This window comes from Hippocampus zosterae, chromosome 20 (assembly GCF_025434085.1).
Source record: "Hippocampus zosterae strain Florida chromosome 20, ASM2543408v3, whole genome shotgun sequence".
In the NCBI taxonomy this organism is placed as follows: Eukaryota; Metazoa; Chordata; class Actinopteri; order Syngnathiformes; family Syngnathidae; genus Hippocampus; species Hippocampus zosterae.
The window spans coordinates 4,436,498-4,450,787 of record NC_067470.1 but is presented as its reverse complement, the minus strand read 5'-3'; the positions used below and the strand labels follow the sequence as shown (position 1 = coordinate 4,450,787).

General features: G+C 46.9%; 1 protein-coding gene and 1 long non-coding RNA gene across 2 annotated transcripts in view; one reads left to right on the top strand and one right to left on the bottom strand.

Moving 5' to 3' along the window:
* Positions 1 to 9,679, top strand: part of svila (supervillin a) — a 27,362-nt gene extending 17,683 nt beyond the window's left edge. The window contains exons 19-41 of the mRNA XM_052054984.1: positions 118 to 174; positions 473 to 638; positions 791 to 865; positions 1,571 to 1,657; positions 1,913 to 2,090; positions 2,167 to 2,339; positions 2,601 to 2,756; positions 2,872 to 3,008; positions 3,930 to 4,077; positions 4,145 to 4,290; positions 4,389 to 4,564; positions 4,700 to 4,853; positions 4,929 to 5,211; positions 5,333 to 5,487; positions 5,567 to 5,672; positions 6,032 to 6,239; positions 6,338 to 6,471; positions 6,720 to 6,875; positions 7,041 to 7,184; positions 7,594 to 7,715; positions 7,948 to 8,103; positions 8,759 to 8,779; positions 9,022 to 9,679. Coding sequence (XP_051910944.1) covers positions 118 to 174; positions 473 to 638; positions 791 to 865; positions 1,571 to 1,657; positions 1,913 to 2,090; positions 2,167 to 2,339; positions 2,601 to 2,756; positions 2,872 to 3,008; positions 3,930 to 4,077; positions 4,145 to 4,290; positions 4,389 to 4,564; positions 4,700 to 4,853; positions 4,929 to 5,211; positions 5,333 to 5,487; positions 5,567 to 5,672; positions 6,032 to 6,239; positions 6,338 to 6,471; positions 6,720 to 6,875; positions 7,041 to 7,184; positions 7,594 to 7,715; positions 7,948 to 8,103; positions 8,759 to 8,779; positions 9,022 to 9,108 — 3,225 coding nt within the window. The 3' untranslated portion in view covers positions 9,109 to 9,679. The remainder of the gene's footprint in view (positions 1 to 117; positions 175 to 472; positions 639 to 790; positions 866 to 1,570; positions 1,658 to 1,912; positions 2,091 to 2,166; positions 2,340 to 2,600; positions 2,757 to 2,871; positions 3,009 to 3,929; positions 4,078 to 4,144; positions 4,291 to 4,388; positions 4,565 to 4,699; positions 4,854 to 4,928; positions 5,212 to 5,332; positions 5,488 to 5,566; positions 5,673 to 6,031; positions 6,240 to 6,337; positions 6,472 to 6,719; positions 6,876 to 7,040; positions 7,185 to 7,593; positions 7,716 to 7,947; positions 8,104 to 8,758; positions 8,780 to 9,021) is intronic.
* LOC127593488 (uncharacterized) lies at positions 9,325 to 14,290 on the bottom strand. Its single transcript, XR_007960415.1, has 2 exons — positions 13,541 to 14,290; positions 9,325 to 11,574 (listed from the first exon to the last, which is right to left on the bottom strand). It is a non-coding gene; the product is annotated as an uncharacterized LOC127593488 (long non-coding RNA).

Sequence of the window (14,290 nt, the reverse complement as noted above, 5' to 3'; positions counted from 1 at the left end):
GTCTGCCGCGGCTTCTGGCTCATCCCGAATATTTCGGCCTGATTCCAGCTTCACTCCCAATCCTGACTTACCGTCTTACTCTCTTCCTCCCTTTCTCTGTTTCTGTTGGCTATGAAGGCCCCCAAATCGTTCAGATCAATGCAGTTGGATAAGAGGCACCCCTGGAGACGGAAGGTGACCTATAAAAAAAACGTATCCCACCCACTCTTCTCTCACCCAACGGCAGTCTTAAGTGCACAAGGCTCCAAAGCTCCTCACAGAGATTGATTCGATTTGCTTTGAGAAAATGCTAATTGAACTGACCCGGTTAGAAGCGCTCGCTTGGCCGTTTTGTGTGCTGTGTAATAATCCGCCTTGAATTAAAATCTTGCACAAAATACTCCAGAGAGCGATCAAACTCACAAAAAAAAAGGATTACTCCTGGAGCATTTTGTGGTTGGCTTGAACGGTTGTCACTCTTTTCTTGTACCAGAAAATCACCGAGGCCGCAATGGAGTCGCAGAGGATTGAGGCTCAGATGTCCATCCAGGAGAGGAAAGAGCAGATCGAAGCTCAAGAGGAGGCGTGGAAGTCGAAAGGCTACGGAGCGGCCAACGATTCCACCCAGTTCACTGTGGCTGCACGCATGGCGAAGAAAGGTCAGAAGATTAGATGAACTGCCACAATAGCATCTAATGTGCAGCTCAGACGCGTCCTAAAGTTATTCAATCATTCCTCGCGACTTATTAATCATGGCCGCCACCTTGCGCAATCGAATTGAACCGCGTGAGTCTTGCTTTGCTTCTCGCAGGGTTGGTCTCCCCCTCATCATTGTCGTCACCTAAACCCAAGAACGGCGGTCCTGCCATCTCCAAACCGCACGATGGTCAGTATTTTTTTTTTCCGCCCCATCACTGTACTCACTGTACCATTTTTGTCACGCCGCTACCATTTTCCATTTGAGAGATGAACTCTTGACCATTTCAACTTGCTTCTTTTCCTGTTTCGTTCTAATATTAATCACTCAAGGAGAAGCTCAATGGACATTCGGCCGTGTTTTGTATTTATCTCTAACAGATGTGGAGGAGATGGATGATGTCCAAGGTTTAGTTCTTTTTTCAGCTCTTGGCCGATGTGCCGTTTTGTTTTGTTTCAAACGCTAACGTGTCTGCTGTGATTGTGCCGTAAATTGTGTGGAGTCGTTTTAATTTCATCACGTCTTGAGCAATTCGAGGCGTCATGAGTTGGCTGCGACAGGCAGATGGTTCATAGTCGGCAGATGAACGTCGTATTGTTGTTACTGACATTAGGTCAACTTTTAAAAGTGTAATGATTGAATAAATAAATAGACGTGTACAAACACTTTCAACCGTTTAAAATGAATAGAAAAATGTTGATGAAGTGAACGCGTGTGACTTCTTTTGACTAACGGTTGCAAGTAGATTTGGATGTTCTTATTTGACGGTCGTTGTTAAAAGTCACCATGCGCGACATACTGCCTGCCTGCTCTGAAAAGGCTGGCGAGATAAATCGAACACGGACGGCTCAGCTTTATGATTCTAATAGCAGCTGTGTTCACGTTGCGGTGCAGAGATCAAGGCGGTGCCGGATCTGAACCTGGAGTCGGACAGGAAACTGGAAAAGCTGGAGTCATTCCTCGGCAAGATCAATAGTAAAGGTCAGAACAGGCCTCGTGCACACACGTTCACGCTGGCCGGACTTGTTTTGCAATTTAGGGGATTCTTGGTTTATGATTGAGTTGGGTACATCATTCTTTGTGCCACGCACTTATTCAGGACCAGCCAATTCTGGACCAAGTCTGAAAAGACGTTTAAAAACGTCTTTGGGAGTGAATGATTTCAATCGCTTAATCTGTTGATTTTGGTTGCGTGTATATAATAATTAAAAATGGGCCTTCATGTTGTCACCTAAGTAGCATCGCTGCCCGAGGCCACTGTCATGGTCACAGAGAAGAAGATCAAAGAAGTCATGACGCTGGAGGATGAGACTTTTTCCAAGTTCTATCGCCAAGCGGAGGACCCGCCAAGCATCACCAACAAGGTGGAGCTGGCCGATGACTTTGACGCAATCTTTGGGCCTCAGGTTCCAACGTAAGTGTGGACATCCATTCATCAGTGATGAGTTTACCCGCAAGAAAACGACAACGCTCTCTAACCTCTCCTTTAGGCTGATGTCGGACATGGTGCAGCACAAGCGAGCGGTGCGCCCGACGCGTAACGTACCGGCATCGAAGAACCCGCTCAAGATGCTCGCTGCCAGAGAGGACATCAGACACGAATACACGGAGCAGCGCCTTAACGTCGGTCTGCTGGAGAGCAGGCGGATGAAGGCGGAGAAAAGTGAGCGGGATTTAAATGCGGCGAAACCCCGCTGCTCCGACTGCACTGAACTCCGCCACTCTGAATTTCAGTTACTGTTAGTTTCTTTTGAGAGTGTGACACCCTGTGGCCCCCTCTTGTAATTACCTCCTACATTTCCCGACAGGAATAAATACATCTCGTGTTCTCTATTTACGTCCGCCAGACAGATGCCTGAAATGCGGCCACTGCGGGTTGTTTGTATATAACGATGACAACGCGTTGCCTTGTTCCCAAACGCAGCCAACAAGAACTCCAATTTGTCCGATGTGGCCCTGGCCGGTCTCGCAAGCAAAGAGAACTTCAGCAACGTCAACCTGCGCAGCGTGAACATCTCTGAGCAGATGTCCAACAACAGTGCCGTGCCCTATAAGAAATTGATGCTCTTACAGGTCAAAGGTCAGTCATGTTCTTTGCTGTTGACAGACGCGAAATGTATTCTCTTTAGACAAAATGTATTACGGTTAATAAACAAATAGGTGACTTGGTCATCAAATGCGTTTTGTTCCGCAAGGCCGCCGGCATATCCAGACCAGGCTAGTGGAGCCGAGAGCATCATCACTGAACAGCGGCGATTGTTTCCTCCTCGTCACTCCTCATCACTGCTTCATCTGGACCGGAGAGTTTGCCAACGTCATTGAGAAGAACAAGGTGAGGCCCCGATGGCTGCGACACCGCCAGGATGGGGGAAAGATAATTAAGGTGAAGGTTTATTTCAATATTTTGCTGTGCGAGGTTGCAGGAAGCCGAGACAAACACAAAGCCGTTTCCTGTCCGCGGGTCAGCTGGCCAAAGCGGCTGCTGACACAACAGGATAGCTTTGCGCTTTTCGTTGGAATACCGCTCACGATCCGGTAGATTCTGTGGAAAGTTTTCATTCGCCAATGTTGTTGTTTTTTTTTTTCCTCCCAAATTTTATCAAATTATAACCGATAGAAAATCTGTACAAATGTACACTTCAATGCTAAGCCACATGTTGCTTTAATTCAGGAATGTCCAAAGTCCGGCCCCGGGGGCCAAATTCGGCCCGCGGTCGAATTTCATCCGGCCCTCGGCCCCTGTCATAAAATCAGTGCCGTCTGGCCCGCAGGTTGGGCGCAATGGAACACGTGTTGCATTGACTGAGGTCTCGTAGACTGGGGAGTGATGTTTCATAGAGTACTGCTTCCCTCTAGTGGCTAAATGAGTAATAGCATTCACTAAATGAGTAATAGCATTTAGACACCAGAGGGCATCACTCACGAGTTAACAAGACATCACTCCGTGTTTATATTGACTGATATGTCATATTTCAAATTCCTGTTTCAAATGAACCCAAAGAAATTCTTAAGATTGTTGAAATTAAAATAAAAATGGAAATGTGAAACAGACTGGCTTACTAAAATTTGTTGAACAATATTGTTGTTCAATGTAAAGAATGTCAGCCAAGGTCGGCCCCCCGACATTTTACCACATAAAATCTGGCCCCCTTGGCAAAAAGTTTGGACACCCCTGCTTTAATTGCTTCATTTTGTTGCAATTTTTACTCCCTTCGCACCATTTGCTCATCCGGACTGTTTTCCGTGCGTTCAGGCTTCGGAGTTGGGCAACTTCATCCAAAGCAAGAGAGATCTGGGTTGTCGTGCCGACTATGTCCAGGTCATCGAGGAAGGCGTCGATATTCACAGCCACGCTGCCAAGGAGTTTTGGAAGATCCTGGGAGGCCACGCGAGTTACCAGGGTAAGTAAGAGTTCAAGTCCAAAGACGCGCACAGCCGCTCCTAAGTGGCTTGTCTTTGTACGTGTAGCAGCGGGAACGCCGGATGAAGACGAGCTTTACGAGGGCGCCATTGTAGAGACAAACTGTATTTACCGTCTGATGGACAACAAGCTGGTTCCAGATGACGATTTTTGGGCCAAGATACCCCGATGTTCCTTACTCAAGCCGAAGGAGGTCTGACATTTAACTGTGCGAGTCACATGACAAAGTCGCAGGTCGGAGCAGACCTTTATGTTGTGTCGGCGGGGCGGGGAATGCTGTTTTGCGTGCAGGTTCTGGTTTTTGACTTTGGGAGTGAGATGTACATTTGGCATGGGAAGGAAGTGACCCTGGCTCAGAGGAAGGTGGCCTTCCAGCTGGCCAAACACCTGTGGAACGGAACGTTTGACTACACAAATTGTGACATCAACCCTCTCGATCCCGGAGAATGCAACCCCCTCATTCCAAAGTATGGAAAAAAAAAAGCGCACGTAGTACAACAACAACCACTTATTTGCGATCGCTTAAGGCAAACAGACGAATGCGGTTCTTGACTGTAGTTTCTATTTGATACCATCGCTCCACTAAACTTGGTCTGTTGTAGGAAAGGCCTGGGCCGTCCCGACTGGGCAGTGTTTGGCAGACTGACTCATCACAATGAAACCACGTTGTTCAAAGAGAAATTCTTAGACTGGAGCGACTCCAGGAAAAACCCCAGCCCCACTCAAACCAGCAATGACCATACGATGGATCACAAGGTATTCGAAAGTTCCCCGTCAAAAGTCGCGTCGTCATTGTGGCGTCTGCTCCACTCTCCTTTGCTCTTTCCTAAGGACCAGCAGCCCGCCTCAGATCAGCCCCGTGCCTACGACGCCGCCCTCATGATGCCCCTCCACCGGGCGCCCGTGTGCACCGTCGTGGACGGCTTGAACGTGGGGCGGGGCTACGGGTCGGTGGAGGTGGACGACTGGCGCTGCTACGAGATCAGCACGCTCGCCGTGGAGGTGTGGCACATCCTGGAGTTCGACTACAGCCGCCTGCCGCGTCAAAGCATCGGCCAGTTCCACGAGGGCGATACCTACGTGGTGAAGTGGAAATATATGGTTAGCACCGCAGGTCAGTCATGTCAACCAAGAATGTACAAAAATGCTTCATTGCAACCCGACAGGCACACATACCGCTGAAAGTGGTTGATTTATACAATCCTGAAGTGTCTCCTGACACTGTTTCCTCTTAGTTTGGAAGCGACAGAACCCCGAGCAGCTGAAAACGGCGGGGCCGGGCAAAGAGAAATGCTGCTACTTCTTCTGGCAGGGTCGCAACTCCACAGTCAGCGAGAAAGGAACGTCGGCGCTCATGACTGTTGAGCTGGATGAGGAGCGAGGAGCACAAGTAAAACAACAACAACAAAAAATTGTATTTTCTTTATTTTTGTATTTTTAGTTGAACAACTGCTTACTTTCTCAACTAGATTCAAGTCCAGCAGGGAAAAGAGCCCCCGTGTTTCCTGCAGTGCTTCAAAGGAAGGATGATCGTCCATGCAGGGAAGAGAGAAGAGGAGGAGGAAACCTCACAAAGTAAATGTCTTCTTTTGATTAGACGCACATGTTGGATTCTTAAGAGGACAAATGACACATGCCACGAGTGGGACAAAAACTAGTTAACTACAGTGTGTAGTTAACTAGTTAACTACAATGTGTAGTTAACTAGAGAAATGCTGCTACTTCTTCTGGCAGCATTTTTTTTCCTCCAACCACATTAACATTAACTAGTTAATGTGTAGTTAACTAGTTAACTGCACTAGTTAACTACAGTGTGTTACCAGTACTACTAGTAACATGATGACATTCTACTAGTTGGCATCTACCCCTTCATGGGTACCTTCAAGGGAATACCGGCTTTCCACAGCCTATTTATTCGCAACCTTTCATCCCAGATGACTGGCGCCTGTACTGCGTGCGTGGAGAAGTGGAGGTGGAGAGCCACCTTGTGGAGGTGGCGTGCCACTGCAGCAGCCTGCGCTCCAGAGTCTCCATGGTCCTGCTGAGCGTCAGCCAGTCCCTCATCTACCTCTGGCACGGCTGCAAGTCGCAAGCGCACACACGGGAGGTGGCGCGCACTGCTGCCAGCAGAATCAAAGACCAGTGAGGGGAACTAGAAGCAAAGAATTGAAACCATGTATTTTTTTTTTTTTTTTTTGCCCAACAGTTATTCCAACAGCTTTTTTTTATTTTTTGCTCAGTTGTCCTCTGGAAGCAGGCCTCCACAGCAGCAGCAAGGTAACCATACGAGAATGTGACGAGGGAGCGGAACCTCAAGGATTCTGGGAGGCCCTCGGCAGGAGAGACAGGAAGGCGTACGACTGCATGCTGCAAGGTGGGTGATCATGACAAGAAATAACGGGCAGGTGAATGCAGCAAATTTTCATTGGTACCAACTTATTTATCCCTGAATTGTTTTCATTTTTATTCAGCAACAGTCAAGTCAAATTTGATCGGCAACGCTCATTTCTTTTGAATTGTTTACCTTTTATCATTATATCTATAATACACGATTATTTTCCAACCTTGAAATTTGTGTCGCCTAACTGATTTTTTTTTTTTTTTTCAACCTCTGACCTACAGATCCTGGCAGGTTCAACTTCACACCTCGTCTATACCAGCTGAGCAGCAGTTCGGGGGAATTTGTAGCGGTGGAGTTTCTCTACCCAGCCAGGGACAGCCAGCAGGTCAACTCGATGCCTTTCCTGCAAGAGGACCTTTATTCCGCCTCCCAACCAGGTACACGTTTACATATTTTTAATTTCACCTGGCTCTCAGAATGAGCTTTTATTCCGCTGAGAGGTATTTCAAGTTTGGTTCATAGAGGTGGAAATTGAATTGGGAATTGAAGTGAAAATAGTGATGACTTGTAAACACGTCATGGTCTTGTTTCCCCTCCGTCAGCGCTGTTCCTGGTGGATAACCACCATGAAGTGTACCTGTGGCAGGGCTGGTGGCCTCAGGATAGCGAAAGTACCGGCTCGGCCCGAATCCGTTGGGACTCGGACAGGAAGTGCGCAATGGAGACTGTGCTGCAGTATTGCCGAGGTAGCGCTTCTCCAGTGCTAATTCATTGACCTCTGCTCTGTGATTATTGGAAAAGACGTGCTCTGTGAAATCGCTCGCCATGATGTTTGGCTAAATTACATAAGAGCAACACAACCCCAATTTTTTTTCTATACCTTCGATAATGCCGATTTTTTTGTTCGATGGTTTAGTTCCTTTGAGAAGTAGCTGCTGTGCCACGAGGCCGTCTCGCGATCTTCTCTGGACAACTTTTTATGACATCCAGTTTAGACGTTTTTGTCCTTGTTTCGCATCCTGGCGCATGTTGTTTACCAACATTATGAAATGACCTATTTGTAATAAATAGCAGTACCCAAGCATCTTCTGCTGCTCTTTTACACCAGCTAATAACCTGCCCCCGCCCCCTTTTTTTTTAAATTGATTTGCTTAGAAAAGAATCCCAAAAAAGCCCCGAAGGCGTATCTGATCCACGCCGGCCTGGAGCCGCTCACCTTCACCAACATGTTTCCCAGCTGGGAGCACCGCGAGGACATCGCCGAGATCACGGAGCGGGTGCGTGGATGAAATGACATTATCTCATCATCGCACGGCAACCTGATACGGGCCCGTGCGATGCTCCACACAGTGAAACACAAGCAAATGCACTCCACTATTGTACAGAACAAATCCAAATTGCAGGTCAGCCCATGTGGAAAGTATTATCGCTATTGATGTTCCTAATTGACTTTGACTTTCCTGGTGCTTTTAGCTTTTGGCACCGAAACATGTGCGTCTGTATTGTCAGGAGGCCGAGGTGTGTAACCAGATTATTCTGGTGGAAGATGTCTTAGCCAGACTATGTCAGACCGCATACCCTCTGGAGGATCTCCTGGCCCGGCCGCTGCCTGAGGGCGTCGACCCCCTGCGCCTGGAAGTCTACCTCTCGGATGAGGACTTTCAGGTACTTAAACGCTTGAACAATTGTCATATGAACAAATCTCACCTTTCACAGTGGCATGCCGATGTAAGCACTTTCAAAAGATTCTTTAAAGTTAGACGAGGCTATGGCCTAACGAGGTGATGCTCCTCCATTCATTTCAACGTAGTTCTTTGGCTTCAAGATCACATAAAATACTTAGATTAGACATGACTGAGGCCTTAGTACAGCGACTAGTTGAGTTTTTCAGCAAATAAGAGAGGATAAGTTCCCCCCTCAAAAGTTTACAAGTGATGAACAGAGAATTATGCAGTTCACTACAAATGATAAATATCGATAAATGGGCCAGCACTACTATTAAAAGTTAACTTATTTCAACTGTTATGTTTAGTGTTTTAATTATAACCTAAAATGTCTAGACGAATGGTGATCGTTTTTACCTTGAAACGGATGATCTCAATGAACATTATTTCCACTGGGAGCAAATTATCAGTCACCAAGTTTGAGCTCGAAAGTTGCGATGTATGGAGTTTTGGTGTTATTTCGTTCCTGTGTGTCCCTTCAATCTCACGATTCAATCTTTAGTTCCCCCCCTCATCAGTCGTCTTATCTTTTGCCTCCATCTTGGCCCATCCGCTGAGCCTTTTTTAATGTATCTGTTGTCCATTCCGCTCTCCAGGGCGTGGGGGCTTGTGCAAAGGTGAGTGGTCGGATGGATGGAGCATCATTGCTTAACTTTTTTTGGTTCTCTTCCCATGAACTAAAACATCCATTTTTGTCTAACATGTTAACTCATCATCGGGCAGCTGGCGTGGACGTCAAACTGACTCGGACATACACTGCTCACAAAAAGTTGGGAGATGCATGTGCCTTCTCTTGGCTTCCTGTGGGGGGGTTCCGTTGGTTTTGATGCTGATTTTTGTGCGATTGTTTCCCCCACAGAAAAGTTTGGAGATGACGAGGGAGGAGTACGACAGTATGCCAGCGTGGAAGCAGGTCAACTTGAAGAAAACCAAAGGGCTTTTCTAAATGCAGCCAGTAGATGCCGCAGTTAAGTATAATGGATACGTAAACCAGGTCAGGTCATCAGCGTTTTTGGGCGGGTTGAGAGGGTCAGGAGCTGCCTCTCCTGAGTCGAGCCTCTTTTGTTCTTGGTCTTCCGTGTGTGTTTGTCAACTAAATTGGTGCGAGTGTGGTTGAGAGGGCTGTTTTTACAGTGTGAATGCATGTACATATTATGTAGCATTTATATCTCTTTTTGTCTCATTTGTTTGATTCCTTTGGGAAAATAATTTATATTTATGTCCAAGTAGGACAAAACTAAGCATATTAAAATTTTACCGAGATAGAAAACAATGTGTTTAATAGTGCTTTTTTTTTTTGGTACCAGTAATCTTTTGTAAACCATTTTGCCACGTCATCAAAAATAATGCAACTTGTGTTATGATTGTTGTTTAATTAATGACTAACAAAAGATGGTTTGAGATCATGTAATGCATTTTTTTAAACTACACTGTAGTGCCTTGCTTTTGTGTACAGTTTATACAGTCTGCTTTATGAGGACTTTTTTTCTGATAAGTGAAATAAATGTGCAAATGAATGTCAGGTAATGCGTCATCTTCTGTTGCTCACATCTGGGATTTAAACTGACAAGCGTGTGTCGGAAGAATTTCACCAAAATGGTTGAAAACATATTACAGTACGTGGTTGTGGCACGTTATTTGTCATCGTTGTGCAGCTGCGCACGATTAATTTCTCATGTCAATTGATGGAAGTAGGTCGTGCATTCATGACCGAGTATTTTGGGAGAACAGAATCAGTGTATTGCAGTTCCTGAAAAATCTATGTGCACTTTTCTGAAGAACCAGCAGATGGCAGCATTGTACCAAATGTTCCGTTGTTAAAATGACACACAAAAATATATTTTTACCAATCTCTTTTTCTGTGCAAATCTCACACGGTAACCCCCCCCCCCCCACCTCCAAAAAAAAAAATGCTGGTACCGCAGTCGCCTGACTTGTGTGTCCGACTTCTACAAGTGCACTGAGTGGTCTTACTGGTTAGGACAAAGAGGGTAGCAAACACATAGACCTAAAGGAAATGGACTAAAGGCCTTTCCATACTTCCTCTCATTGTCCTCACAGTCCTGTGCACGATTGAATTGTCTGCCTTCGCGTTCACATCTCCGATGTTGTCAGTGTCAGCAGTTGGCCCGCAATGAGGAACAAGAGCAATTAGCGGGGAATGCTCCTGCAATCACAGAAGAACAATATACACAGCAGGTTTCTGTTGATGCAGCGCCCGCTCTGCTCATCCAACTGTTGCCTGAGAGTGTTGCTCAATATTTGCACAAGCTTCCTGACAGCTTGTCTTGAAACGCCAACAAGAAAGAAGATGTTGAAGCTAAAAAAAAAAAAAAAAGGCTGACTGTGTGTGGTTCTCGCTGTTTTTCATCATCCTGCCTTCTCCTTCTCTTACGTGCTCACTTGTTGGATGCTTCGACTACACATGTGAACCCCTGTGGCCTGTGAGGAGTTTGATGTGTGACATGGTGCGCATCCTCCCTCCTACTCCTCCACGCCCACTCAGGGCAGCGTGCTCCAACCTCTCCACCCCCCTCCCCCCCTCCCCCATGTCTCTCCCAAGTGTGTGTGTTTTATCGGCAAGCCCATTTTGACTCAGATCCAAGTTTCTGTGGAGCGCGCCTACTGCCATCTCTTGATACAATCCAATATGCAGCATGCAAATCTAGTGCGCGCATGATGTATCCCAGAACAAGATGCAAGCAAGCAAGCACAGTCCAGTACAATGGATATTCACAGGCCACTTCATTAGGTACACTCGCGTGGAACATGAATGTACCATGCAAGAGCTAAGCTCAGCAGTGCCTGAAGACGTAGCGGGAAATAATGCGATTCTTTTAAGTGACGGTCGCCCTTCGTTTCAACTTTATTTGACAACTTCTTAAATTAACCCAAAATGAAAGTCTTTTGAAGTGTCATTCTTTTTTTTTTTTGCAGGTACTAGCCAAGTTTGTGTATGCCGAGTCTGTTCTGCATCAAATTTGACCCGTTTCTGCCAAAGTTTATTGGCGGGTTTCTTTTTCATGTGTGAAATCAAGACAAAGCGGTTGGGATCTCGAAACTGGAAAACTGCATGCTTGAATGGACATGCAGGCACAGTGTCCTCGGCGAGTTTGAAACTGGCCCGTGAACTGCCTGCGTTCCCACCGCAATTGCGCGGGTTCTCGTAGGAACGTGCGCCTGTTGGTCTTTGAAGGGTCATGGAAAGAACATCAGTTGATCATTCAAAAGTGCAGGTGTAACTCATGAAGTGGCCAGTCCGTATGCTAATATGACATCCTGTATTTTAAGTACGCGACATTGCAGTAAATGAATCCAAATGAGGTTATTTGAGGCTTTGTGTGCTTCTCTTTTGCTGAGGTTCAGGTCAGTTTCTCAAGTTGCGCACAGATGCTCAGATGAGGCCCAGATGCTGTCAGTATCACGCAGGAAAAAAAAAACGAGAGAGAGAAAATCGTAATCAGGAGTATTTACTTAAGTGCAGTGTGGCAGTTCGTCCAAATTACAAAAAGCATATTTCATCCATTTTTCGTCTCCTCGGTACGCCCCCCCCCCCTCCCCCCCCAGGCCTCACAGTTGCATTCCTGACTCCACACTGATACAAGTTCAACTCGTGTTTTGGGGGGTTATAATGATGCCATTTGTCAGCAAAAGTCTTCTTGGTTGAAAAATTTGACCGCGAGAGCGCTTCCTTGGCCAGCTGGTATCATGACAAACAAAACACGTTCTTCCACGGATAGCAAACAAAATTCCTTACAAGTTTCACGGGTTAGCCATTGCAAACTTGAGTCGCTGAGAAGAACTACGGACATAAAATAGGAACAGCGATCACCTGAATAGTCAGGAAAGGCCCCCCCCCCGTGTTCCTGCCTGTAACCTTGGCAAGCGTATAACCAAGAGAGATTGGCGCTTTCAGCCGGGATGTAGCGCTGCGGAAAGGTGAAACTCTAATGTACGGGATTAATTATTAGATTATGCAAAGAGTAATTAATATATCAGTCAATATTTACTGGGCCATATGCCGAGGGCACGTTGGCGCCTTGGCTCACCTGTGAATTCTATCGCGGCGAACAAGGGGCGAGCGGCGCCCTTTGGCAGCTGGCGCGCTAATGCTCTTAACCATCTGTCGACGCTCGTCGTAAAATAATGTTTTGTTGATGATAACGGTGTTAATTCGGCGGGCTCGGGTGCAAAGTGGCACATTGGGCTTTAGTGTCATTGATTTGGCAGTATTTGCATTTTGGCGCCGTGCCTGACTCGACAACCACTCTTTGCTCTCGTCACCGCGCAGAATAGGACGAGTCGCGCACAAAGCGAGTCCAAATAAGGCTTAAGCGCATATTATTCTGCACGTTGTGTTTGCATTTTCCCCACTTTCTATTTATGTGTGGATTATCACTTGCTCGCGGCATCACAATGCAGGTACGCTTTACCTCTCTTTTTCTTCTCTCCGTCTTGAGGTTGGCAACGCTCTAAGCTGTAGACTTCCTGTCCAAAGTCGAAGAAAGCCACTTCAAAGGAAGCGGGCCCAGATGGCTTATGGGAAATGAATTTCAAGAAAGAGTACGGTACCTTTTTTTTTTTTCCACCTCTTCTGTGGTGCCCTGGGCTCTTAGTGGTAAGCTGCGCTTGTTAACCCAGATTTAGATCGCTACTGTGATGAAGCCCATAAAAGTGGTGTGGATTTATTTTATGTGGAGCGCAGCCCCGTGCCTTGGGTCCTCTCAACTCGCCGCCACGCTCCTCGTTGTTGTCCAATTCAAAACCCGGACGCTCTCTTTTAAAGCTGGACCCGGTCGCCAGAGCCTGCTCGTCTTTTGGAAAAATGGGACCACACACTTCAACTTGAGGCCTGCACGTTTGGATTCACTTCCACGCGGATTTATGACGGCCTTCAAAGTGTTCCACTGCTATGGCTTTGGCATACATAGAAAATTCAACAATGTAGGAAGCGAGCAGGAGTAGAGCTTTAACGTCGGCGCTTTTATAGGAATGAAATTGAAATTGGTGGGCCGGCATAAGGCAGGCTGGCTGCATAGCAGGAAAGTATTACAGTAACTCGTGAAGCCTCTAATGCTCAAAAGGAAGCTTCCAGTCCATCAAAGAATGTGACATTACATTTACTGTGACCAAAATGGCGAGTGGCTTCAGCCCAAATCCAATCTCCACCCAACTTGCTTGACCCAATGGGGTAAAAGTAACCGAATCTGCCCTGCATATCTGTCCAATATCTCCAACCCAAGTCTTTGGAGATAGGCCAGAGTCAAGAAACTAGCCGCCCACCGCCACCTGGCGTCACTAGTGCATCTGATCCTCGAATCAAAAGCAACAAGCCGCACTCCCGCATACCTCCTGATGCCTCCATCCACCCTCCTCACCTCCTCCTCATGCTGCGGTCGAGGCCTGGAGAGCAGACTCGTCGGAAGGCTTGCAAGGCGAGGGGGAGTCTGGCGTCACGGGCTGCTTACCAGGTGGGCGATGAAGAAGGCAGACATCATGCCAGGTGGTGGTTGAAGATGTGGGGGAGCAGTCGCGTATAATTACATTCCCGCCTCCATGGCACGAAGGTTGCTTTTCCATTCCGCAATTTGCTGCAGACATGTTCTGCCTGCTGGACTGCAGAACCCCAAAGTGGATTTGTGAAGTTGGAAGAGGTTGCTTGTGTCATCCCGAAAACATGCGGCCTGACATGAAACCTTTCAGAGGAAAGAGGAGGTACACTTTTTTATAATTTCAGACGCGTTCAGGATCCAAACAAAAACACAAAGCGGTGTAACTAAGAGGAGAGAGTGACTCAGCCTCCGGACACAGTCCCTTCGCCACCATGCTGTCCAAAGCTGGGGAAACAGACACAAAACCACAAGCTAAAAAAAAATAAAAAAATGCCTGTCATCTGGCGCCAACTGCCTTGCAGTGATGAAGACGCAAGCACAAACACACTTCCATTGCTGTTTTGGCAAAGGTCACTCACAGGCATCGAACAAGCTCATTTAAGCCCCCTTGACCAATAAATACACGTGTACGCGGACGAGAACATAAGCACACACTCGAGCACACAAACACACACACTCACAGAGGGACCATCCATCCAAAAAAGGATGGAGTGTGCCTCTGACCGGAAACGGGAG